Source organism: Syngnathoides biaculeatus, chromosome 3 (assembly GCF_019802595.1).
Source record: "Syngnathoides biaculeatus isolate LvHL_M chromosome 3, ASM1980259v1, whole genome shotgun sequence".
Lineage (NCBI taxonomy): Eukaryota > Metazoa > Chordata > Actinopteri > Syngnathiformes > Syngnathidae > Syngnathoides > Syngnathoides biaculeatus.
The window spans coordinates 38,936,607-38,963,695 of NC_084642.1; the positions used below are offsets into that span (position 1 = coordinate 38,936,607).

The following is a 27,089-nucleotide window of genomic DNA, read 5'->3' on the forward strand; positions in this document are numbered from 1 at the left end:
GCGGAAGTGACGATGACGTCAAGGACGGAGGACGGGACTAATATGGCGACCACTTGGATGTCAAGGAACACTCAATTGCGCAACTTTGCGCATGGATGATGCACGATCCGCTCACATTTATTTTTTCATATAGACATTGAAGTGAATACTGTTATATGTATTTTTCATTACAATATCTATTTTAAAATGTTTATAGGGATGACAGTCCCACTTTAAGTCTTCATGATAGTTTTAATCCATTTTTGGTCTGAAAATATTGACATTGTGTGTGCGTGTGGGTTTGTGTGTTGATAGTATTTACTGACGTCAAAATCTCGCGAACCCGCACCATTTTGTGGATCAAACTTTCCATTCGTGCAGCGGCGTCTGCCATTCTTTACTCTTAACTTCTCAGACTTTAGTTTACATTGTCATAAATTTTGGTAATAAATATATCACTCATCTACCACAAACGCTAGTTCTGTTAAGAGGATGTACTGTATGTGGAAGGTTTTGATCAACAGTCTTTGGTGAGATACAAGTCTCAACTTAGTTTGATTAACAGAATCGATCCGTACAAAGCAAAGGAGGAGGACTTATCAAATGACTGAAATCTTGACGTACAGTATATCACATATCTCGATATTGTGGATTATCCAGTGAATGTTGCAAGTGCCTATAGAGTTTGTGCACGTGATGTCACCGTTTTCACGGCACTATATTGTCGTTCAAACAGAACTGCTCGACATTGTGGGAGACATTGAACCGGAGCAGAATATTCACAATGCCCAAGACTTGTGCTGTTGGTTGTCACAATAGACGGGACAGTTCTTCAAAAACATCATTCTATAGAATAACATCTGAATAGACCAGAAAAGATCGATAGATTTTGGCAATGAAACGTGATGGATGGTGCCCAACCAAATACACACGCCTTTGTAGCTATCAATTTATTTCAAGTAGGAATTATTATTCTCAATCTCAAATAACTATTATTTACTAATTACTTAATAACTAGTATTTATAATGCCAAGTTGACTCATTTGAGAACAATGTGTATTAAAAAAAAAAAAAAAGTCAGTCACAGAGAGGTTTACGGATGTGTGTGCGTGTGGCTGCAATACGCTTCCGTGAGTGAAGGAGACAACTCCGTTTTGAATTTTTTTCCCAAGCGTAGTTACTGAATCCGAGTTTGTGTAAAGCCAGAGGTCATTTATTTAAATATTAGCATTTGTATTGAAAACATGAGAAGTGTATAGAGATCGCGCCCGACAAAATACACACGTCTGTGTAGCCTAATTTCAGGTAGGAATTATTCTTTTCAATCTCAAATTATCAAGTATTTATAACGCCAATTGACTCATTTGAGAACAATGCGCATTTTAAAAAAAAAGAAACCGTCTTGTCTGTTTACAGAGGTAAGCGTGTCGCAGCAATACGCTTCTGTGTACGGAGGCTAATTTTTTTCCAGTCATAGTTAATCAAATCTAAAAGCCTTTAATGTCATTATATACTGTGCATACAACGAAATGATGAGTGCTTCTCCACAAGGTGCAATGAAATAGAATAAAAGTTGAAGAACATCTTAGGTAAAAACAATAGATAAAACATTACAGCACAGTTACTGCTAAAATAACTAAATAAATACATAAATGCACAAAAGGGCCATTGTATAATATTCCATTACAGTACTGTTATTTCAGTGGTTTGAGTTGAGGCTCTGGGGAAAAAGCTGTCTTTGAATGTGGTTGTCCATGTTTTGTGAGACCTGTACCAACTGCCAGAGGGCAACAGATGAAACCGGTGATGACTAGGGTATGAAGAGTCCTTTACAATATTAGTGGCTCTGTTGTGATAGCGGGAGTTGGCAAGGTCCTCTAGGGAGGGCAGAGAGCAGCCAGTGATCTTGCGGGCACTGTTGACCACTTTTTGCAGAGCTTTCCTGTCTGCTGCTGTGCATCCAGCATACCACACTTTGATGCAGTATGTGAGGATGCTCTCCACGGTGGTTCTGTAGAAGGCCTGGAGCAGCTTAGCTTCCAAGTTGTTCTTTCTGAGCACTCTCAGGAAGTGGAGTCGGTGCTGGGCCTTTTTCACCACCGCAGTGGTATTTACAGTCCAAGTGAGTTTGTCCGTGATGTAGACTCTCAAAAATTTGAAGGAGTGGACCCTCTCCACACACTCCCCATTGATGAACAGTGAATGATGAATGCTAGTTTGTGTAAAACCTGGGGTCATTTATTTAAATATTGGTATTTGTATTGAAAAAATCTAAGTGGATACATCACAATGTGGGATTGATTGAGAACAGATCCAGCAATGAAGTATTTGTATGCGTCCAGACTTTTATATGCTTTCAAACTCTTCTGTGTCAATCTCGACGACTTATTCACCAGATACACGTGTATATCCAGTTTTCCAAGAATGGGAAGCAAATTAACACTCAAATTATTCTTGGTGAAAACATTGACTTGGGCATTAAATATGGATCCCCTATGCCAAGTGTGTCTAATTTTTCCTCGTACCTTCAGTATCAGACAAAACTCTGAATGCCGGGCTATAAGTCGTATCGTCTGTGTTGTCTCAACGGACTTAGCATTGAACAACGCTTTGTTTGACCAGCAATATGGCCAGTCACGAGACGTAGGTGCACGAGCTCTATACATTAAAAGACATGAAAACTTACAAATCTCTTGAGTTCTACTACTATTTCGTGTGTGGGTGGATGAAAGATGTGCAACATAGCGCCGTCCACAATTTAATTCTCATCATCGCAGAGGTTAGTAACTTAATTCTTCAGCCTGAGAACAATTTAATGATAATGTTCATAGTTAGATTTCTAAACCTTAATGTGAAGAAATCTATTCTACTTGGCTTGTATAAGACTAGATGCAATGTGCTTATTATTCAATTAATATTCTACCAATCATGAAATCCTGCTTTTTAAAGATGACTAACACTCGATATAAACCTCATTGACAAGTTGATATTGAATGAACCATGATCATGATCAGTAATGGTAACACTTCCTACACATTGGATCCAAGTGAAAATGTATTGCTATGGTGTTATGAACTGTCAATGTAAATTATTTTGGATAGCATTTTTTTAAATCATACTTTTAAACTAAAATCATTCAATTCAATCATTGAAGATCGCAGTTTGTCCCTTTTTTTTAACCGAACCCATGAATGGCGCAGATGTTTACCATTTCAGTATCAGGATAGAAATGTGCAATATCCTAGGCTTATTTTGTTTGCTTATTGAGCTGCAGGTGTTTACTTGCGCCACAAAATAGCCGCTGTGTCGATTGGCTAGGTTCTGTGACGTCACGTGGATACAGTTCTTTCTACTGTATACAGTGGGTACGGAAGGTATTCAGACCACCTTAAATTGATTATTTTGATATATTGCAGTCACTTGCTAAAATAATTTAACTTCATATTTTTACACAACACCCGATATGGACAGAAAAAACAGAATTATGTTTGCAGTTTTATTAAAAAATAAAACTGGAATATTATACCCATCTGTATGCAGAACCTTCACTGTGCCACTATTTAATTAACTCCAGTACTATTCATATCTTGTGATGATCCTTGAGATGTTTCTACACCTTCATTGGAGTCCAGCTGTTTGGTGACACTGGTTTTGATTGGTAAAGCCACACACTTGTCTATAAAAGACCTTACAGGTCACAGTGAATGTCAGAGCAAATGAGAATCATGAGACAGTATTGCGGCAAGGCACAGATCAGGCCAAGGCCAAGATTTCTGGCTCTCAGAGACATGTAAATATAACAGACCTCTTGCCTTCACTCATTAACTCTATTATTAGCACCTCTTTCAACTCATTATCAGGGTAAAACACCTGTCCACAATTTCAGTCACACTCCAAACTCCACTATGGCCAAGCCCAAAGAGCTATCGAAAGACACCATCCATCCGTCCTTCCATGTCTCATGACCATAGGTGAGCGTAGGAATGTACATCGGCCTGTAAATAAAGGGCTTCGCCTTTCAATTTAGCTATCTCTTTATCACAAAGGACCGATACAAAATCTGGATCACTGTAGACGATGCACCGAACCGCTTGTCAATCTCTCGGTTGATTCTTCCCTCACTAGTGAACAAGACCCACGATACTTGAACTCCTGCACTTGGGGCAGAATCTCATCGACGACTTGGGAGAGGGCATGCCACCCTTTTCCGACTGAGGACCACGGTCTCAAATTTGGATGTGCTCATTCTCATCCCAGTCACTTCACACGGCTGCAAAGCCCTCCAGTGAAAGTTGGAGATCCCGGCTTGATAGAGCCAACTGAACCACATTGCAAAGAGCGGAGATGCAATGCTGATGCCACCGACCCCGACCCCTTTTACAACTTGGCTGTCCCAAGAGATTCTGTCCAAAAAAAATTGGGAACAAAATTGGTGACAAAGGGCAGCGAAGACCAACTCTCACCGGAAACGAGTCTGACTTATTGCCGGCAATGTGGCCCAAACTTTGAAACCGGTCGAACAGGGACTGAACAGCCTGGATCACTGGACTCCTTGAGGGTCCCAGTCAAATGCCTTCTCAAAGTCCACAAAACACATGTAGACTGGTTGGGCCAACTCCCATGAACCCTTGAGGTTGAAGAGCTGGTCCACTGTTCCACAGACAGGATGAAAAACACACTGCTCCTGAATCTTAGAATCGACATTCCGACGGAGCTTTCTCTCCAGTGCCCCTGAATAGGCCTTCCCAGTGATCCCGAGAAGTGTGATCCCTGTTGGTTGAAACTCACCCTCCGAGGTCCCCCTTCTTAAAAAGAAGGGTCACCACCCCAGTCCGGTATTATAGAAGCCCTGGGCCCCATGTCCATGTGATGTTGCAGAGGTGCGTCCACCAGGACACCCAGAGAACATCCAGAGCCTTAGGAACTCCAGGCATATCTCATCCACCCCCGGGGCCTTGCCACTGAGGATATTTTTAACCACCTCGTTGACCTCAAGTCGAGAGAGCCCGCCTCAGAGATCCCAGACTCTGCTTCCTCAAGGGAAGTCATGTCTGTGATACTGAGGACTTCAAACTTTCCTCAGCACTGACTCACAACATCCCGAGACCAGCAACGCTCCATCCCCACTATTCATAGTGTTGATGGTGTACTGCTCCCTCCCGAGATTTCAGACGATAGGCCAGAATTACCTTGAAGCCATCCTGAAGGCATTCCCCATGGCCTCACCGAGATCCTCTCCCGCCTGAGTTTTTGCCTCAAGACTACCAAAGCTGCATTCTACTTACCCAGCTGACACCCAGCATCTGCCTCAGGAGTCCCATATGCCAAAAAGGTCCCATAGGACTCATTTAGCTTTTGGGGATGACAGGCACCAACTGTCGTATTGCTTCGGCTCCCGGCAGGTAGCCTTGGGAATAGAAGCACAGAACGTGTTCCACTCACCCTCTGAGTCTGGGGATAAAGTTCTGTCTGAGGAGGGAGTTGAAACTCTTTCTGACAGTGGATTCTGCCAGACGTTCCTAGCATATCCTCATGACACATTTGGGCCTGCGAGCTCGAGATCTTCCCCACCATCAAAGCCAGTTCACCGACGAGGTGATCACCACTTGACAGCTTGGCCCCCTCTATTCACCCGAGTGTCACCGGAAGTGCGATGACACAACAACAAAGTTGATCTTGAAACTGAGCTAGGGTGTCCTGGTGCCAAGTGCATTTATGAACACCCTTATGGTTAAACAGTATTCGTTGTGGGCAATCTGTGGTTAGCACAGAAGTCCAATGACAGAACCCCACCTAGGTTCTGGTCGGGAAGGGGGTGCAGGGGCGCGTTCCTCCCAGACACGCCCTTCCAGGTCTCATAGTCATTGCCCACATGAGCATTGAACTCCCTCAGGAGGACAATGGCGTCCCCAGTCGGACAGCTCTCTAGTACCCCCTGCAAGGACTCCAAAAATGGTGCGTAATCTCAACTGCTAAATGCATAGGCACAAACTACAGTCAGGACTCATCCCCACCCAAAGGTGAAGGGAGGCTACCCTCTCATCTACCAGTATGAACCCCAATGTACAGAGCCCGGGTACAATAAACATACTCACACCTCCTTGGCGCCTCTCACCACGGTCAGCTCCGGATTAGATAAGAGTCCAAGGCATATCAAGAGAACCCAAGCCATACGTGTGGAGCCAAGCCCAGCTATATGTAGTCAGAACTTGTCAAGCACATACACCAGTCCTGGCTAGAGGTGTCATTCCATGTCCCTAGATCCAGTTTCTGTGGCCGGGATCAAATCGTTAAGGTCCCCCGCCTTCAACCACCGTCCAAAAAAAAACGACGGAGTCGTATTGCAGCCACATGTTAAACTTCGGTAAATCTCTCCCCAACAGACTTTTTTTTCTTCTAATATTTTTCCGTTTTTGGGCAGGATTCCATCTTTTTAAATTGCATGGATAAAAAAAAAACAATTCCAGACCAATGCAACTACACACTTGTCGCACATTCTCAGCGCACCTGAAAACTGATCGCAGTGAACCACAGCCTGACTCTTTTTTCTTTTTCAACATGGAAGCACACGGTCTCCTGCTAGTACTGCCACTAAGTTTATGGAGACTGGTTGTTCCACACACTGTGAATCCTGAGACAGTTGATGAACTTTTGGACAATTTCACCTCGAAAATCAAAAATGCCATGAATGCTGTTGCTCTTATTAAAACTAAGACCATCCGGAGGCAAAAGAGAACACCATGGAGGAGCACAATGATGGTCAAGTGATCAAAATCAGAGTGGAGGAAAGCAGAACGCAAGTGAAGAAAAACTAAACTCCAAATTGACTATGACCTCTACAGACAGCGTCTGTAATTTTAACCAAGAGTTAGTTAGAGCTAGACAGCAACACTTCTGAAATCATCAGCAAGAACCTCAACAATACTCGTGCTCTATTTGCTGTGGTTGACAAGCTTACACCCTCCCCCCACCTGAATCAGATGAATCCAGAACTCTTAACAGCTGGAAAATCCAAGGAGTTTGCCTGTTATTTTAGTGGAAAAAATACAATCCATCAGGTCAAATGTCGCCGCAAATCAGCTAAAAGATAGAATCATCTTACATCTGAAGCCACCCAGAGAAAACTCTATTCACTTGTCAGAATTTGATACAGTTCACCAAAAAATTCTAGAGAAAACTGTTCGGCAGTTGAAACCATCAATGAGCTGTCTCGACTCAATCCCATCTGACTTTTTCAAAAGTATTATGAAGTCAGTGCCACCTGATTTTCAGCAAATAATCAATTGCTCACTTCAGTCTGGCGAGTTTCCCAAAGCTCTTGAAGTAGCTGCTGTTAAGCCTCTTCTAGAAAACAGAGCACTGGACGATTCCATGTTAGCAAACTAGAGACCCATCTCAAATCTCCCATTCAGAGCCAAGATTCTTGAGAAAGTTATTTTTAATCAACTCAGCAATTTTTTTTAATTTAAATGGACTTTTTGACAAATTTCAATCAGGTTTCCAAACTCATCACAGTACAGAATCTGCTCTTATCAAACTGCTAAATGATAGAAGGTTGAATACTGACTCAGGAAAGGTGTAAATTTTCGTCCTGTTGGATTTCAGCGCGGCTTTTGATACGGTAGATCACAATATGCTGCTAAACAGGTTGGAAATGTGTGTAGGACTAAATGGAACGGTCCTTAAATGGTTTAGGTCCTTCCTGGAGAAAAGGAGCTACTTTGTGACCATTGGAGGTGCTCAGTCTCAGTGAATGGAAATTACCTATGGGGTCCCTCAAGGTTCAGTTCTTTGACCTCTCCTGTTCAGCTTGTATATGGTACCCTTGGGTCAAATTCTTCAAAACTTTAATTTTGACCGCCATAGCTATGGAGATGACACACAGTTATATTTAGCAGTGTCTCCAGATGACGACAGTTCAATTGAGGTATTGTGCCACTGTCTAAATCAGATAAATAACTGGATGAGCCAAAATTTTCTTCAACAAAATTACAAGAAAACTGAGACAATTTTTTTTTCGCAATAAAGAAAAGAGAATTGCTGTTAGTAAACACCTGGACTCTCTATCTTTAAAAACCAAAGACCAAGTCCGAAACCTTGATTTTCTGATTGAGTCCGACCTGACTTTCAACAATCATATCAAATCAATCACAAAAACTGCCTTCTACCATCTGAAGAACATATCTAGAGTGAAATCTTGTATGTGTCAAGCAAACCAGGAAAAGCTCATCCATGCTTTTATCTCAAATAGACTTGACTACTGTAATGGTCTTCTGACTGGACTCCCTAAAAATAGTATTAAACAGCTGCAGCTCATTTAGAATGCTGAAGCTCGCGTTCTGACCAAAACAAAGCAGTCAGAGCAAATAACTCCAATCCTAAGAGCTTTGCACTGGCTTCCAGTCAGCTTTAGAATAGATTTGAAAGTTCTGCTACTGGTCTATAAATCACTGAATGATTTAGTTCCCAAATACATGAAAGAAATGCTTACGGAATACAAACCCTGTAGAGCTCTGAGATCGACTGACTCAGGTCAAATAGTGGAGCGCAGAGTCCAAAGCAAACATGGTGAAGCAGCATTTAGCTATTATGCTGCACACAAGGGGAATAAGTTGGCAACAGAATCGAGGTCATCCCCAAGTGTGAATGTTTTTAAATCCAGGTTCAAAACACTTGTTTTTTCTCATGCATTTTAGAATATACCCACTTTTTGATATTTCTTGCACTGTATGCAGTTTTAATTGTCTTTTTAAAAATAATTTCTTTGTCATTTTTACAGTTTTTATGCCGTTTTAAATGTTTTATGTCTTTGTTTTCAAATGCCTTTAATCACGTAAACCACATTGAGTTACTCTGTGTATGAAATGCGCTATACAAATAAATTTGCTTTGCTTTGCTTAGTTTACCTGACTCACCTCCCCTCCCCTCTGGCTCTTAAAGGAGTACACTCATAATTACAAACACCGTCCACCACCAAGTGCTTTAGTTAGCAACACAGTATGGGAAGCGTAGAGCAAAGAGAGTTATACCTGCTGCTTATGTTTACTCTCGATAATAATGGTAAAAAAAAAAAAAAAAAAAAGTGGTGTTGCTTTAATGAATGTCGGGGTATGTGAATAATAAAAGAAAAAGTGTTGAAACTGGATAAGATTTTCTCTTTTTTTGGAGTAAAAAAGAGTTCTGGTCTGAAAATTCCATTCCTTCCATGTACGAGGACTTGACTCACTTGTCTTTTTTTTCCCCCCCAACCTTAGTGAATGAATGCGAGTTTGTGTAAAACCAGGGGCCATTTATTTAAATATTGGTATTTGTATTGAAAAAATCTGAGTGGCTCCATCGTTTTGTTGGATTTATTCTTGATTGAGAACAGATGCAGCAACGAAGTATTTGTATGCGTCCAGACTTTTATATGCTTTCAAACTCTTCTGTGTAAATCTCGACAACTTACTCACCAGATACGTGTGTAGATCCAGTTGTCCAAGACAAGCTGAACCGGGTTAATAGTCCACTTTCTTATAGGTGAAAACATCAACTTCGGCATTAATTTATGGGTCGTCTCTCATTTTTCCACATACCTTCATTTATTATCACCTTCTAAATGCTTAACGGTATCAGACAAAACTCTGGGCGTCGTGCTATAAGACATATTTTCATGTTGTCTCCAACTGATTTAGCATTTAAGAATGCTTTGCTAGACCGCCAATATGGCCAGTCAGGTGATTTCGGTGACGTCGGTGCACAAGCTCTATAGGATCAATACTAAAAACAAAACAAGAGAGCAAATATGAGATAACTTTCTGTCCAATTAATCCAACAGTGCTGACTGTGTAACTGAGGTTTTTATCTTTGAGAAAAACATGGTGTTATCTTTGTTTTTCCTTGTGCTTCAAATTTCCCATGTACAAGGACATAACCCCGTCAACACTATTGTCAAAATAGATAGCTCATACTATATTGTTGTCGATGTCTTGTGCAAACTCTTCTTCCACATAACAAGCAGCATCGTTTTCGGTGGAGGAAGGCTCCCCATACATAGGCACACTTCTGAAGGCGTAACGCTTTTGGAATTTTTCAAACCGATCTTTGCTTGTTGAAAAGCCTCATCCTTGAGGGGCTGAATCCCTCCTCGCAGCTTGAGGTGCGTCAGCACTTCCTTCAGCCTCTTCATCATCATCACTGAGCCGTTTTTCTGCAATCACCGCAAGTTTCACTTCCTTTTTAAAAGTTATTTCAGCAGTTTGACGGATTTTATGTAGCGCACCATGGATTCATTCACGCCATAATGGCAAAGCACAAAAGCATAACTTCTGCCGTCGTTGATCATATTAAAAAAAATTACTTCATCACTGATCGTCCTCATCTTCTTAAATCTTGTTGGGTGTTCCGGAGGAATATTTATTAAATTATCAAAAATTCTGTATTTTTCTGTCAATATGGAGTGTTGTTTGTACATTGAGGAAAATAACAAACATAAATGATTTTAACAAATGGTTGCAATATAACACAGAAAAATGTAAGGGGTCTGAATACTTTCCGTCACCACTACTCATGTGCGTGTACGTGTGTGTGTGCATATATATATATATATTAGGCTCCAAAAAAAATTCTCATCTGTGACTGTCCCTGTATCATGGTTTTATTTTTTCAGAGATGGTGGGCTCCAGAGACGGAACCACTCCTCCACAAGACTTCTCCCCTCGTGAAGTGCCTCCCACTGGCTGGGCTGCTCTCGGCCTCATCTACAAGGCTCAGTGGCCACTGCACATCCTTTTTACTCCCGCTGTTTTGGAAAAGTGAGTACCCATCTTTTTATCTTATTCAGTTTCAAATACAAACTCCAATTCCAATTAAGTTGCGATGACATAAAATGTAAACAAAAATGGAATTTAGTGATTTGCAAATCCTTTTCAACCTACCAACGTTTGTGTTTGCCCCTTCCCGATTTCCTATATTATGGCACAATTGTCACACTTAGATGTTTCCTATCGTCAGGCAAGTTTGAATAAGTCAAAGAAAAAAACCCTAAACCTAGCAGTGTGAAAGTGATTTTTACCCAGTCTCCCACCTCCTGTTAATTCTGGTTTATCATACTTGAGTTCAATTTCTTTTGCCACACCCAGGCCTGATCCTGCCACACCTCTTCTCAATCAAGAAATCACTTACAGTGAGGAAAATAATTATTTGAACACCCTGCGATCTTGAAAGTTCTCCCACTTTGAAATCATGAAGGGGTCTGAAATTTTCATTTTAGGTGCTTGTCGACTGTGAGACAATTTAAAAAAAAAAATCTATTAATCACAATTTATGATTTATTTTAGAATACAGCAATACTGCTACTTACAGAACATTCTACTCACAAAAGATTCAGTTTATGAAGAGCCTCCCCAGAAAATATTGTCTCTTCGAAAGAAAAAAAATGGCACTGGATTCAACCGAACGTAAACATCTTGTAATGTATCTTCGTTTGAAAGCGGTGCGATAGAGGTGCTCTCCCATTGGCTACCGCTGGAGCTCTTTCCTGGCATCACATTGGCTAGAAGAGTTCTCAATCTTTAGCCATGATGCATATATTGTCTCTTGGTATGTGTGGCGCAGTAGAGCAGCTCTACCTATTGGCTAGCACTTAGCATCACATCCCTCCATTGGCTCGGAGCGATCAATCTTTTTTTTTGGGGGGGGGGGGCATCAGTCTTTATCCGTGACCCACTTCCTGTATGTTCGTCATCGTGACCAAATCCATTGTCATTCGGTTGCACACACTCGACAACTTCTTCGTGGATTTATTCATCTTTTTTCACCATAGGCCCCAAGAAATTAATGGCAAGTCCAATCATGCTGCTGCCATGTGGCCTCATACTGTTGCTGCTTGACTCTAAAGGTTTGAAGTGGAGGTTGAACCTGAAGTTGTGGAAATTGTTTCACTGGGAAATGCGACGAGTTGGTTCACCATAAGGATCTTTCGACGGAGACGTGAGGACATCGACAAGTTGGTTCACCACGAGGACCTCGTGTTAACTCGAAAAATGTGTAAACTAGTCGGGCATTTGCTCACTTCGATGCCATTTGGCTTACAAATTTCCACTAGATTATTAAAAACCATCAAAGACAAACATCCTTGGATTGGTACTTCAGGAAACATTGAAAGTTAAAGGCCCACTGACATGCCTAGATATTGTAATGAAAAATACATACAGTGAAGAAAATAAGTATTTGAACACCCTCCTATTTTGCAAGTTCTCCCACTTAGAAATCATGGAGGGGTCTGAAATTTTCATCGTAGGTGCATGTCCACTGTGAGAGAGATAATCTAAAAAGAAAAATCCAGAAATCACAATGTATGATTTTTTTTTTTAACGAGTTCTGTGATACAGCTGCAGATAAGTATTTGAACACCTGAGAAAACTAATGTTAATATTTGGCATAGCAGCCTTTTTTGCAATTACAGAGGTCAAACGTTTCCTGTAGTTGTTCACCAGGTTTGCAAACACTGGAGGAGGGATTTTGGCCAACTCCTCGACACATCTTTTCTCGATCAGACAGGTTTCTGGGCTGTCACTGAGAAGCACAGAGTTTCTTCTCCCTCCAAATATTTTCTATTGGGTTTAGGTCTGGAAACTGGCGCGGCCACGCCAGAACCTTGAATGCTCTGACTGAGGGAAAGAGCTGGTTCCCTAAAATCTCACAATACATGGCCGCCGTAATCCTCTCCTTAATACAGTGCAATCTTCCTGTCCCATTTGCAGAAAAACACCCCCAAAGCATCATGCTACCACCCCCATGCTTCACAGTAGGGATGGTGTTCTTGGGATGGAACTCATCATTCGTCTTCCTCCAAACACTGTTAGTGGAATTATGACCAAAAAGTTCAATTTTGGTCTCATCTGGCCACAACACTTTCTCCCATGACTCCTCTGTATCATCCAAATGGTCATTGGCAAACTTAAGACGGGCCTTGACATGTGCACCTTTCTAAGGATCATTGACACCCCACGAGGTGATATCTTGCATGGGGCTCCACTCCGATTGGGATTGACCATCACGTTTTGCTTCTTCCATTTTCTAATGATTGCTCCAACAGTGGACCTTTTTTCACCAAGCTGCTTGGCAATTTCTCGGTACCCCTTTCCAGCCGTGTGGAGTTGTACAATTTTGTCTCTGGTGTCTTTGGACAAATATTTGGTCTTGGCCATGTTACAAGTTTGAGTCTTACTGATTTTATGGGGTGGACAGGTGACTTTATGCAAGTAACGATCTCACACAGGTGCATCTGATTGAGGATAACACATGGAGTGGAGGTGGACTTTTAAAGGCGGACTAACAGGTCTTTGAGGGTCAGAATTCTAGCTGATAGACAGGTGTTCAAATACTTATTTGCAGCTGTATCACACATAAATCGTAAAAAATAATACATTGTGATTTCTCGATTTTTCTTTTTGGATCATCATCTCTTTCACAGCGGACATGCACCCACAATGAAAATTTCAGACCCCTCCATGATTTCTAAGTGGTAGAACTTGCAATATAGAAGGGTGTTCAAATACTTATTTTCTTCACTGTATAACATTATTCACTTCGTCTATATGAAAAAATAAATATAAGCAGAAAACATGTCATCCATGTGCAAAGTTGCGGAAGACTCACTTGACATCCAAGTGGTAGCCATATTATCTGCAACGTCATCAGCAGACATCACAGTGGGACATTCACCATTGAAAACACGTAGTGGCACCTGCTATGGGAGAGGAACAACAAAAATTTTCGGATTTTTACGACGCCCCTTCCGACACTGAATCTCTTTTCGAAGAAGAGGAGATCTCTCAGTCGAGTGAAGTGACCGGGACAATATTACCAGATTGTTTCAAGCCATATTTCGATGATATGCAGCACAGTTCTGTCACAACAGACTCCGGGACAGTATGACAGTATGTAGCATTCTCAGCCGCGAGCGACGACAACGCCGCCGCCCAGCCGAGATGAACAACGCTGCCGGCATTGGGGATGAACAACGCCAACGGATGAACAACGCCGACAACTGTGACGATGAACCGTCGACAATGAACAACACCCCCGACAGCGAGGAACATCGCTGCCGCCCACACAACTATTTTTTTTTTAATAGCTCTATACACATCTCTCTTTCATTTGGAACCCAGAAAGCTCTCGTCCTTTGCACCTGTGGAATCCATTTTTCACGACGAACCAGGTCTTTTGGAAAGTATGAAGAGTGAATCCATCCTCCCGTGTTCAGGCAATATCCAGCAAAACAATGAGCTGGCATTTTGGCTAATACAAAGGAACAAAGAGCTACCTTCAAGCAGGTAAAACTGGTACAAACACACGAACCCGCCTGAGTGGGCGTCTGCTAATAATGTCACTTCCTGCTTTTTCTCCACATTTCATTTCAACAGCTTTGATTTGAAAGTCTTGAAAAATGATCCCAAGTAGCCAAGTCTTTGTTTGGTTTTGTGTGCTGGCTGCTGAGGGGTGGTGGTGCTCGGCGGTCAGCAGAGAAAGTCGTTAGGTCCTCATCCACAAAGAGGGTCTGGAGCTCTTGTAACAGGCATTCCACATACCCTGAAACATGGAAAATACATTACTTCATACATACACAGATACTGCTGTCTTGGTTTACGCCTTCATCCTATAGGTTATATGTGCAAGTGGCAAGCCTCATAGTGAAAGTCTTTCTGAAAACGAGGTTACTTCCCTTGTTGGCGTTCAAAGGAATTCTACTTCCGTGGATGAATCATTTGACCACGTCAAATTTTTGTCAAGCTGTTCGAGTGGCCCTGACATAAACTTTACGTCATAAATGTTTTTATTTTACATTTTGAGAGTTTACATTGTGACAGTTTTCTTTGTGACAACAACTGAGTTTTAGCCTGAATTTAACAGGTTTAATATTATTGCAGAGTAATTATACTTACGATATTATACTTTGATATGTTTTTTCTTTGTGTCGTTCTGCTTTCTTTTTTTTTTTTTTGTGGGATGGAGGGCAGGGCCTCACCAAATGTACAATCTTGCATTTTCTTTTTCACCGTGTGATGCCCTTGTTTTGACTTTGGCAAGGTTATGTTGAACATCAAATTGCCAGATTTCTCTTTTGCTTGAGCCCGTTGAGCATTCTCCTTGAAATGAAGTGCTGCTAAGCGTAATCGATCAACATAAAATTGAAAGTTAACTGATGTCTTATAGACTAATTCGGTAATTATCATTCAACTGTTTCTCATCCCATCATATCTAAAGTGATACATCTTGGGAGCAAAGTGGTTCACAACACTGTGGTATCCCTCGATACTGGATGTCTATCCCAGTGGTGATAGCTTCATCATATCTTTACTCAAATAGGCACTTTCAATGATGTCTGCCAGCTCTTTCTACTCACTTGACACTACATCTGATACACAACTTCTGATAATGGGTTTAAACGGACAATTGTGAATATGACCATGGCAGTAAGCAAGTGAATTATGCATAATTTTTTTTTTTATTCTGAAAAACAAGCAAATAATCTAAACTTCAGCGAACTTGCCACTGCTATCATTTCAAAATTTCGTTTTTCATAAGCTTGTCTTTTAGGTTTAGGGTTACATTTCTCATTGCCTGGTGAAATCCACGAGTGGATAATTGGACAAGCACACGGTAGTAACCTTGGCTTTCTGCAAGATAAAACAAAAAACATTTCATCCATATATTCAATTTCGAATATTTTGTCAGATCAGAGTCATGTCCATTGTTTATAGCGTATTCTTCGCGTTATTTACATGCATTTAGCCTGTATTATAATGCACTTGAGAGGACACACTGCTGTCGTCGAATTTGAGGAAGACCTCAGTGTCAACAGTACACTAACTTTATACAGTGTCCAAATTTCGTCACGTTCTAAACATCATATTGTACTTACATTGAAAACGAGGTAGATACTTGTCAATACTAAACAATTGAACACGGACGTACTTACTTGCTAGCCAAGTGAATGCTCTACGGTGTTTTCAAATCAGTCCTCCGTGAAATGCTTGGAACATAATACTGTGGACTTTGACTTGTCACTCCAATGCGCCCGCTTTGTCTTCACAAACCTGGTCCATATCTTGCCTATCCGTTCGTTTTCCGGCCATTCATGTAAGCTGACTCCGTCAGCGTTTGTCGCAGAACAGCCGTAGGCAACACACTTCTTCACCATCTTTGCTAGTAGGGTTCGCACGCGGCCCTAAAAGTCCCTAAAAACCCCAAAATTTTCGAAGGTGCATTTAGGGGCTCCTAAAAGTCCTTAAAATCCGTGAAAACCGGTCAAGCCCCTAAAAAGGCCTTAAATTAAAAAAAAAAAATCAAAGGGAGGAACTCTACCCCCAAAATTCTCCCCAAAAAATAAATAAAAATAAAAATAAATAGCGATCCGTCTGGCGCCCAAATGAGCCGGAAATTGTCAACGGAAGTCACCGTGTTGACAACTAGTCGCCATCTTGTCGATATTCCATTGTTTGTTTCCGTGAGTAGGCATTTCACTTTGTCTTCGTTACGAAGTAGCGTAGTTCTTTCATCGATCCAACTTGTATCACGGGGAAGTGCATTTTTCAAGAAGCTTTCGTTGAAAGTAAGGAGTTTGGGACCTGGGTTCGTCGAGATCCAAAAGATCGGCACGTTTTACTGCCATCTGTGCAAGCAGAGTTACCAGCTTGGAAAGATGGGCGTCAAAGCGCTGGAGTCCCACCGGAAAAACAGGAGACACGCTGATTTGGCGAAGACTCTATCATCTTCCGTCGGTATGAATCTGTTTCTAAAATATAAAGATAGTGAGGCATCAACTTCTGGCAGTGGTACTAGCAGTGCATGTGCACTAGGGATCGCAAAAAAAAACGCTTACTTTCATAACCGGTTTTAATCGAACAGCTGTAGCAAAAAACCGGTACCCCTAAAAAGCCCTTAATTTTTTTGGGTCAGCTAGCTTTTTCACCCTCTGGCTAAATGTTGCCTGGATGTCAACGTGAGATTCCGGAGAACCAGAACTTGCCGAATCTGAGCGACATTTCGAACAAAATCTTGAGACTGATTTTGATGCTAATTTATTTCATTTCTGTTGTTTAGAATTTTAAAAATATTTTTAAATGAAATTTTAGCCTCATTCGTATGATAGACAAATCAAATACATTTCCTCTAGATTAGACCTTAAAGTCTCCTTCTTCTTCTATACATGTGAAGACTGCGCATGGCCAAACCCGAGTCCATTGTTGGGGATGGGAATGTTAGAACCATTTAATTTGAACAGGTTTTCGTTGTATTTTTAAACTCATAGCTCCTAGCGAAAAAACCCCCAACATTACCACATCTGAAAACAGGCCGCGGGGTTCACGGGGCCCGAAAAAAGTAGCTGTATATCGTCCTGAAAATATGCTTAGTATTTGAACGCCTGTCAATCAGCACAAATTTTAATTTGACCTGAAGAAGGATTGAAGATGGGTCGTGGCTGAGTCTTCCAAATTGACAGTGCTCCAAAGCACAGTCAGGACAACAGTGTACAAACCTGGTGAAAAACTACAGGAAACGCTTGACCTCAGTAATTGCAAACATGGGCTACTTGTACCTGTACTTGTGATTCTCACATGTGTTCAAAGATGCTCAAGTTTGTTTTTTTTTTTTTGTTTTTGATTGTCACTCACAGTGAACATGCACCTGAGATGGAAATTTCAGGGCCCTCCATGACTTTAAATTGGTTGGGAGAACGTGCAAAATTACAGGGTGTTCAAATACTTATTTCCCTCACCATAAGTAGGATCTGCCTGACAAAGTGAAGTAGACCAAAAGATCTTCTAAAGCTAGACATCATTTGAGAACTCAAGAAATTCAGGAACAAATGAGAAATAAAGTAAAGTAAAGTATCTCTGTGTGGGGAAACATTTTAAAGCCATTTCTAATGCTTTGGGACTAGACCAAACCAAAGTGAGAGCCATTATCCACAAACGGCGAAAACAGAGAATCGTAGTGAATCTTCCCCCGAGTGGCCGGATGACCATAATTACCCCAAGAGCTCAGCAACAAGTTGTCCAAGATGTCACAAAAACCTCACAACAGCGTCCAAGGAACTGTAGGCCTCCCTTGCCTCAGTTAAGGTCAGTGTTCATGATTCCACTATAAGAAAGAGACTGGGTAGAAATGGGCTGCATGTGAGAGTTCCAAGATGAAAACTTCTGGTGAGCAAATAGAGTGTTAAGGCTCCTCATAGATTTGTCAAAAGACATCTAGATGATCCCCAACACTCTGTGGTCTGCTGAGACAAAAGTAGAACCTTTTGGAAGGTGTGTGTCTCAGTAGATCTGGCATATAAGTAACACCACATTTCAGAAAAATAACATCATACCAGCAGAAAAATGTGGTGGTGATGGTGTCATTGTGCGGAGCTATTTTGCTGTTTAAGGATCTTGAAGACTTGCTGTGATTAATGGACTCATGATTTCTGCTCTCAACAAAAAATCCTGATGGAGAATATCCACCCATCTGTTTGTGATATCAAGCTGAAAAGAACTTAAATCAGGGATGAGAATGTTCCGCGGATTTCTAAGTTTTTTCAGCTGAAAATGTCATTGTTGTGAAAGATGTACATTCGTTGAGAAAATTTGGGGTGGGAGGGGTTGTACGGCTTGATGTGGGGCGAGGTTGTGATCAAGACCGGCCGCCAGCATCTATCACCAACGCTCGTCGCGAAATTAGTCACAGCTGTGACAGCGGAAAACGCCATTGCTATCTGTTTGCTTTAAATCTGGTATTTATAATAACGACAACATTCCGATTTCCAGCAGCATCTTGGCGATATTTCATCGGTATTTTCACTCTGACATTAAGATTTCTTCGAGAAACATTCTATTTGTTACATTATATGTATAACTCATAGACAGACGTACGCATATGTTATCGAGCGGTCTGCACGTTTCCTAGTATGGCGAACGTCTTGGAGCGAAAAGATGAAGATCGTGCCAGGGAAATTGATAAAAACCACGGGGTAAAAAACTGTTTCAGATGGGCATGGCTTGAAAAAGTGTAACCGAGTAGATGGGAACCAAAACTATATCATCATCTCTAAGTCCTAACACATACAAAAAGTGGACGTTCCCGGCAAAGTGCTCTGCACTCTGTGTTCCGATAGGAGCAAAAAATATCCAGGAGCATATCCAAACCAGGTAACACAAAGGTAAGTTGGACATAAATTTCTCAAATATTATATAATTGACAACTGTTAATACGATTAGGCACTGGTCCTGTCGATCATGCATTTTATCGCTCACTTTTATATTTTGTGATCCCTTTCTCATATATATATATATATATATATATATATATATATATATAAACAAATTACTTGTGTACTTATTTCTGAAGTATGACTTGTAAGAGCACTAGCCTATTTATTTGATAAATGTCAGTCAGTCTACATTTTTATGTCTGAAGACTCATTTTAAGTTTTCAAAATGTTTTCCCAGTATTTACACTGTTAGTAGTAACCAGAGTGTTCACCATTTAGCAGTGTTTTATAATGAAAAAAAAATTGTGCCCAAAGGATGGCTCACCCCCCTTTGCATGCCTAGCAATGTCTTTTTCACGGATGCCCCTTCTTATTTCAGCCGACAGCGCCAAACCACATTCTGCATGTTACAACAGTGTGGCTTCATAGTAAAAGAGTTCTGCCTGCAGTCCAGACCTGTCTCCCATTGAAAATGTGTGGCACATTATGAAGTGTAAAATATGACTCCAAAGAAAAGGTGATGTAACACCGCGGTAAACATGACCCTGTCCCTTTGGAGCCGTAAAATTCAAAGTTAGATTATTTGCTAAAAACGATGTTAATAAGTTTGAATATTAAATGTATTGTCTTTGTAGTATATTTAATTAAATATCTTGAACATAATGTGCAAATCGCTCTATTGGTTTAACACAACATCCCAACTTCATTGGAATTGGGTTTTGTATACCAATCATGACTCTCACCCATTTCCAGTTAACCTGTTTGCCTGTGGAATGTGTCAAACCAGTGTTTTTTGAGGATTCCTTAACTTTCCCCGTTTTTTGTTGCCTGTCCCAGCTTTTTTTGGAATGCGTTTCAGGCATCAAATTCCATGAGAATATTTGCACACACAAAATAAATATTGTTTGAACATTAAATATCTTTGTAGTGAATTAACTTGAATACAGTTTGCAAAGGAATATGCAAATCATTGTATTGTTTTTTTACATTTTATACAACTCAACATCTTTTGAATTTGGGTTTGTGGTAAATATAATAGACTTTCTGTTAGTTAAGCATTGTGTTCTCCTCTGGTCAGATACAACATCGTGTTCAGGTACCTCCTGAGTGTCCGGCGGGTGCAGTCACAGCTGCAGCACTGCTGGGCTTTGCAGATGCAGAGGAAACATCTCAAGTCTAGCCAGACAGATGCTATCAAGTGGAGGCTACGTAACCACATGGCTTTTCTGATTGATAACTTGCAGTACTATCTGCAGGTAACAAGCTCATCTTGTTTTCCCGATCAACTATGGGGAAACCATTTCACCCTTCAAACATTGTTTTTTGAGCGGGGCAGTACAATACATGACTGTTTCGCACATCTGTCTCACAGTTCAGAGGACCCAGGTTAAAATCTGGCCTCCCTTGTGTAAAGTGTACATGTTCTCCCCATGCCTGCATGGGTTTTCTCTAAAACTCCAGTTTGTTTCCAGATCCTCCAAACCAATTTGGTAAGGTGATTGAAGACTCAAAATTACCCGTGTCAACATGTGAATGTTTCTGCGTGCTGTGTGATTGGCTGGTGACAAGTCCCCCACCTGTAGCCCAGTTAGGTGAGATAGGTACCAGCACGTTGACAACTGTAGTGAGAATATGCAGTACAGAAACAGATGGACTATTTTTTTTTTTTCTTGGTGTTGAGCCATGGCATGGGTGCTGAAAATAACTAATTCTCTAAGCCCTCTCTCAGGATCACTCAAGAGTATCACCACTGCTTTGCTATGTCTGCAGGTGGATGTGTTGGAGTCGCAGTTCTCTCAGCTGCTTCAGCAGATCAACTCCACCAGAGATTTTGAGAGCATCAGACTAGCCCATGACCATTTCCTCAGCAACCTGCTCGCCCAGTCCTTCATCCTCCTGAAGCCAGTATGGAATTGAACGGCACTTTAAATATGGAACTAATATAGAACCTGTGATGTTACGCCAGTCCTAATGTTTCCATTTTAAGGTCTTCCACTGCCTGAATGAGATCCTGGAGCTTTGTCAGAATTTCTGTTCTTTGGTTTGTCAAAGTGTGGCATCCTTGGATGAGAGGGGATCTGCTCAGCTTGAAATTCTCGTCACGGTGGGTTGAGTAAGCAAAGCAAAATGTATTCATATAGCACATTTCATGCACAGGGTAAATCAACGTGCTTTACATGATTAAAAGGATGTAAATACAAAGAGAGAAAACATCTAAAATGGAAAAACAAAACAAAAATGACAACACGTTTTAAATAAAACTACAATTAAAAACAACGTACAGTGCAAGAAATATAATTGGAACTACTGAAAGAATCAGAAAAAAGAAGTTTTCAACCCTGATTTAAGAACCTTCACTTGGGGCTAACTTCACCTCTGTTGTCAACTTATTCCATTAATGTGCAGCATAATAGCTAAATACTACTTCACCATGTTTGCTTTTGACTCTGCGCTCCACTATTTGACCTGAGTCAGTCGATCGCAGAGCTCTAAAGGGTTTGTATTCCGCAAGCATTTCTTTCATGTATTCAGGACTTAAAACCATTTAGTTATAGACCAGTAGCAGAACTTTACAATCTATTCTAAAGATGACTGTTAGGACTTTAGAATTGGAGTTAACCTGAGCCACAGCATTCTCAATAAGCTGCAGCTGTTTTAATTCTCCTTTTGGGGAGTCCAGGAAGAAGATCATTACAGTAGTAAAGACTTGAGATAAAAACGGTATTGTAATGTTCCTAAATTCTGTTTGCCAGGGCTTCAGACGTCAGTCGTCGCTACTGTTCAAAATCCTGTCAAGTGTGAGGAATCATCAGATCAACTCAGATCTTGCTCAGCTACTTCTGCGACTTGACTATAACAAGTACTACACCCAGGCTGGAGGCACCCTGGGCAGGTGAATTACACCTTTTTCCCAATGTCTGCTTAGTTTAAATATTAGTTTAACAATATTACATCCTATGCTTCTGCCTCTTTTAGTTAAAAAATGCAAAATGAAAACTGTGGAGACTGGTAGAAAAAAAACACTGTCTGAACATTTGAGTGCAGTCATTATTGCAGGAGTGGGACACTGATGTGTCTACTGTAAAAACCGTATCACATATGATGGCGGTTTCAGATTTTATTTTCACCTCGAAAAAAGTTACCTTGTTATATGAATGCACTGTTAATACCTGTCTTTTTTTCCATGCTTGTCCCTTTTTTTTAGTGTTTGAGAAGAGGACAGGATTTCCATTTAGCAGTCCCTGAACTCTTCCATCAAGATTTGGCCCTTTGTTTGTTTTTAAATGATCCATGAAACACTGATGCACAAAAATTTCAAATAGCATCATATTCCCCTCATGGACTTCTCACAATGGAAACTGAAGATACTTTGATTCCTCTGTTAACATGCCCACCTCTAGTCTCTAGGACAGCTTCTCCTTTTCTTCTCCATGGCTTAATACAACAAGTTTGTTTGGAAAGCTTTTCATAATTTGGCCAATAGAACATTTAGACCGTAGGTATTCCTTTTTGTATAAACTCCTCACATGTAACCAATCCATTAAAGTGAAACAAGGATCACCATTTATTCTTTCATAAAAACATGTACAGTCAAGGCATGCAACACAACCAACCAAGAGTGACAAGGGATGAAGACAGGTTGCAGGTTTATGACTATGACGACATCATCATCGAGTAGTAGTTGTGGTGATATTGAGGCTTTTTCTGGAAACCAAGGCGCTCCCCACAGATAACACTCTGGATGAGCCACTCAGGAGATACCAGAGGGACTTCAAGTGTCATCACATTTTTTTCTAGAAGTGGTGGGCAGGAATGGTCTGAAACCACAACATCATACTTGCCTGCAGGAACATCTAAATATGAGAGGGAAAAACTAAATATATCACTTTTTCAGTGCAGAATATTGAAACAGTCAATTTCTTTTACCAGAACTGTCCTTTTCAGCATAATAATGTCGAACAGAGGAAGCACCACCCATGGTGACAAGCTGCGCCCAAAGCTCCACTGGCTTCTCAAATACCAGCAAAAAATGCAGGTCCTTGAAGGGACAACAGCGGGGATGCCTTGGGGGAGGGAGAGGAATATGACTTGAGAATCGTTACATTTTCTTTTACTTGAATTATTTTGTATTCTAAGCAACAAGTAAAACAAACCAAAAAAAAAAAAAAAAACAGTTGCAAATGATGCCTTTATGAGTAAGTATGAAACCCTCGGCGTTGAACTTCCCTTGGCGGGCAATGTCGTGAAATTGTTGGGGAAAACAATAAGATGGTGGCATATACTTCTATACCAATGAAAAATGGTACACAGACATCACAACATCGCAGACACTCCAGCCACGCTTTTAGAGTAGCTGCTTTTGAACTGTAAGCGAGTAGCCCCCTGAGTGTGCCTTTCATCGTTGTCAGTGTTTGAAGATGCTTCCCACGTCCTGTTCGGTGATGGTGAACGCAGCACTGCTACCCCTCGCCGAACAAGTAAACAAGATTAAGGAAAAAAAAAACATAATTCTTCTCAGACCTTATCAAGGCTAAACCCAACCACGAACTCCCAAAATAAAAGCACTAAAGACTGTCCGACGAGGGAAAATAATACTATAGACCATTGCTGTACCATGGTAAATAACACATTGTCTCATTCCTCACACTTCCCTAGCCTCCTCTGATCACAGCTTAAAACCAACATACAAGCAAGTACTTAAATGCACGAGGCCTTCAGTAAAATCAATTATAAAGTGGACCAAACAGGCAAATGTTTTTTTGCCTTGCTTGCTTCAAAGCTGTGTTGACCTTCACAAACTAGAGTCTTTGAAAATGCTGCAGCCGAGATGAATATATCGATGCTATTACATCATGTCAGTTTGTGAGGAGCGTGTACCAAAAAACTCTTTGCTTGTTCAACAACAACTACCCATGGTTTTACTGGCAAACTTTTAGGCAGGTTCACCAGGCTAAAGAGGTTCCATATCATATTGGGGACAAGGCCTTGTAATCACACTTGAAAGCAGCTGACTGAAGAAATTAAACACTGCAAGAAACAATTTAGTTCTACCAACTCCCAATCAGTCTGTCATGCATTAAAATCGCTTTGAATCGACCTTGGAGAATAGTAGGCTAGCCCAGTGATTTTCAACCTTTTTTGGGCAAAGGCAGATATTTGAAAAATCTCAAGGCACTCCTACAAACTTAAAAAAGCTTAAAAAAAATGGATACACCTGTACTTTCTGCTAATAGAAGAGCATTAATTTGTTCTGTCATGGATCGATAACCAGATCCATTGTTTTTTGTGAATGACCAATTAAGTAAACTTAGATAATTACCTGTGGCACACCTCAAGCACAATAATGTCCCACAGCACACTGATTGGGAATCACTGGGCTAGTTCACGACCTGAACAGCTTTTACTGCAGTTTTGAAAAGGACAGTTTCACACAATATACCCACCATGCAGCTGACCACTTCAACACCTTTGACTTCTGCGTTTACCATCCACGAAGGGAACGTGAGACGGATCATCAAACAAACGATTAACAAAGCGGCGTTCCCAGACTTTGTGTTCCTAAACTGCCTCAAAATCTGCATGGACCAACTTGCTCCAGTCTTCACTAAGATCTTCAGCAGATCTCTGCAACTGTCCAACTTACCACCCTGCTTCAAACACTTCATCATCATTCTGGTCCCCAAGAAACTTGCAATCTCGCATCTGAGTAACTACAAGTCTGTCGCCTTGATTTCTGTGTTCATGAAGGCCTTTGAATGCCTTGTGGTGGACCACCTCAAGAGCGTAACAGGTGCCTGCTGCACCCACTGCAGTTAACCTTGGTGAATACAGATTATTCTGATTCAGACTCTGAAAAATATCTCAGTCTTGATGTATTGATCATCATTAGTCCATTGTAAGACATACAAATGGAGAACATTCAGGACTGCTGTTTCTCTCCCTGGGATCATCCTGTAAAAATGATACTCCCAGAAGGTAAAAAACAGTATCCTAGCATCTGTACTGACAAATCTGCGATAAATTAAACATTCACTCGTGTGGACGCTACTGGAAAACATCACAGAGTAAGCCATTGCTATACTTAAAAATACAGGTTTAAAATTTGCAAAAGAGCGCTTGCATGTTGCACAACACAACTGCCAAACTACTGTATTTTTGGCACATGAAATCATAGCTTACCGGTAGTTGTTTGGAGAGAATGAATGAATTTAAAAAAATGTACTGGACAACATCAAAGCTTTGTCCCTATTAAGTGTGGTGGAGTGAGCATTATTATTAGGGAGTGCTTTATACCTCTTGGCCTGGACACATTATCAAAAAAAAAAAAAAGTGAAAAAGAACACAACACTATTTTTACCATTCAACAATAACGTCATCTGGTCCCAACCCAGCAGGCAGAAGATAGTTCCTATAGTTGAGCAGTTTGTTGTCGTTGCAGCAGTCTCGCACCCACAGATGGGAGACACATGGCACACCACTGGCCAAACACAATAAGTACTTCCTGGTACGGCAGTGCTGGTCTACGATAAGGAGACTCTGGTAGGCTGCTTTGCACTGGGGAGAGGACCAAGGTGAGGATGAATTCTAACAGAATTCATTACCATCAGTTTGTATTCTGAGTCCACTTGCCTGTTCTTCATTGAAGTCCAGCAAAACAAAGCCTCCACCGGCCTGGAGCTGAGACTGAGTGTATGCTTTGTTAAAAGGGCCAGTCTGCACATAATCTGCTTGTAATATGGAGACAATAAATGACAAGCAAACAACTGAGATACTTAGTAGAGTCTGCCTCACCATCGTCCTCATCATCCACACTCGTGAGTTTATTGTTCAGCCGGTCCCTCTCAGACGAGGCTGTCAGCATGAACGCAAAGCCCATGAAGAGAGAGGAGTTCTCGGGTATCGGGCCATGAGTCTCAGCTGGATCACACGGCTGGGCGGCAACATCTGTGCCACTGCCAGATGTGTTGCACACACCGACCCGCTGATCTGCAGGACCAGACAGTGCATTCCATGTTAAACAGTATTATACAGGATCAATTTGGAAAGAGGAAGAAAAAAAAAAAAAAAACTCAACAAAGGTGTGCTTTTAAACAACGTTTAACATGAAATTGTAATGATTATACTCAAACACTGCAAGAAAAACCGGTGACATTACAAACATTCTTCTTTACTCCCACCTTCCCTCTACCTGTGGACCACCACCAGGACAGCACCACAAGTGTCACTTTTTTTCATTACCAAATAAGCCTCAGCAACAGCCCGCAAACAGCATGGGGAGGAAGGACTTGGGTTGATATGACTGACGTCTCAGTAGTTACGCTCATCACAAAACACACAATCACGTCCAACACAGATATGAAATCTGACAATCACATGAGAAACCAGCATCATACCATTCATTTGAAAATCATTTAATGGAAAAAAAGTGCACAGCTGTGCAAAGTTTAAAACTGATACAATATCATTACATACTCATTTTTAAAACACCAGTTAAAACATGTTTATACATCACTATTTCATTTGACATAATAGTGATTAAAAACTGGTTCATCATAAATATGGTTAATAATGGAATAAAAACATGTTTAAAAAAACTGAAAAAAGTTTTAAATAAAACCATGACATGCCATCCCCCAACCGCAATGAGACATTTAAACCTTTGGTAAGAGTGTCCCTGTACCGGCTCTGGCAAGAGGACCCCTGCGGCTTCTTTTGGTTGGCGAGTTCTCGTTATCAAGCGTCCTCAGCCTTCTCTTGGTGGATGGGCCTGGGTTACGTGGGCTGCTGGAGGAACTGTGGACAGGAGTGTTCGAGCCCCCAGGGGGTCCTCTGCGACGCCTTTTGCCCTCCACCAAATTATCTGCGCAAAAAG

The 27,089-nt window shown here is 41.1% G+C and overlaps 2 protein-coding genes across 8 annotated transcripts in view; one reads left to right on the forward strand and one right to left on the reverse strand.

Annotated features, from left to right (window-relative positions):
• Window positions 1–22,622, forward strand: part of tubgcp4 (tubulin gamma complex component 4) — a 71,552-nt gene extending 48,930 nt beyond the window's left edge. For both annotated transcript variants that reach the window (XM_061815762.1, XM_061815763.1), the window contains 6 exons: window positions 10,628–10,772; window positions 20,295–20,472; window positions 20,987–21,121; window positions 21,204–21,320; window positions 21,970–22,109; window positions 22,422–22,622. In XM_061815762.1, coding sequence (XP_061671746.1) covers window positions 10,628–10,772; window positions 20,295–20,472; window positions 20,987–21,121; window positions 21,204–21,320; window positions 21,970–22,109; window positions 22,422–22,428 — 722 coding nt within the window. In that variant the 3' untranslated portion in view covers window positions 22,429–22,622. The remainder of the gene's footprint in view (window positions 1–10,627; window positions 10,773–20,294; window positions 20,473–20,986; window positions 21,122–21,203; window positions 21,321–21,969; window positions 22,110–22,421) is intronic.
• A 137-nt stretch (window positions 22,623–22,759) lies between these two features.
• Window positions 22,760–27,089, reverse strand: part of tp53bp1 (tumor protein p53 binding protein, 1) — a 92,638-nt gene continuing 88,308 nt past the window's right edge. For all 6 annotated transcript variants that reach the window (XM_061815760.1, XM_061815758.1, XM_061815757.1 and 3 more), the window contains 6 exons: window positions 26,898–27,077; window positions 26,009–26,203; window positions 25,847–25,941; window positions 25,575–25,771; window positions 23,144–23,280; window positions 22,760–23,070 (listed from right to left, as the gene is read on the reverse strand). In XM_061815760.1, the coding sequence (XP_061671744.1) occupies window positions 22,871–23,070; window positions 23,144–23,280; window positions 25,575–25,771; window positions 25,847–25,941; window positions 26,009–26,203; window positions 26,898–27,077 (1,004 nt within the window). In that variant the 3' untranslated portion in view covers window positions 22,760–22,870. The remainder of the gene's footprint in view (window positions 23,071–23,143; window positions 23,281–25,574; window positions 25,772–25,846; window positions 25,942–26,008; window positions 26,204–26,897; window positions 27,078–27,089) is intronic.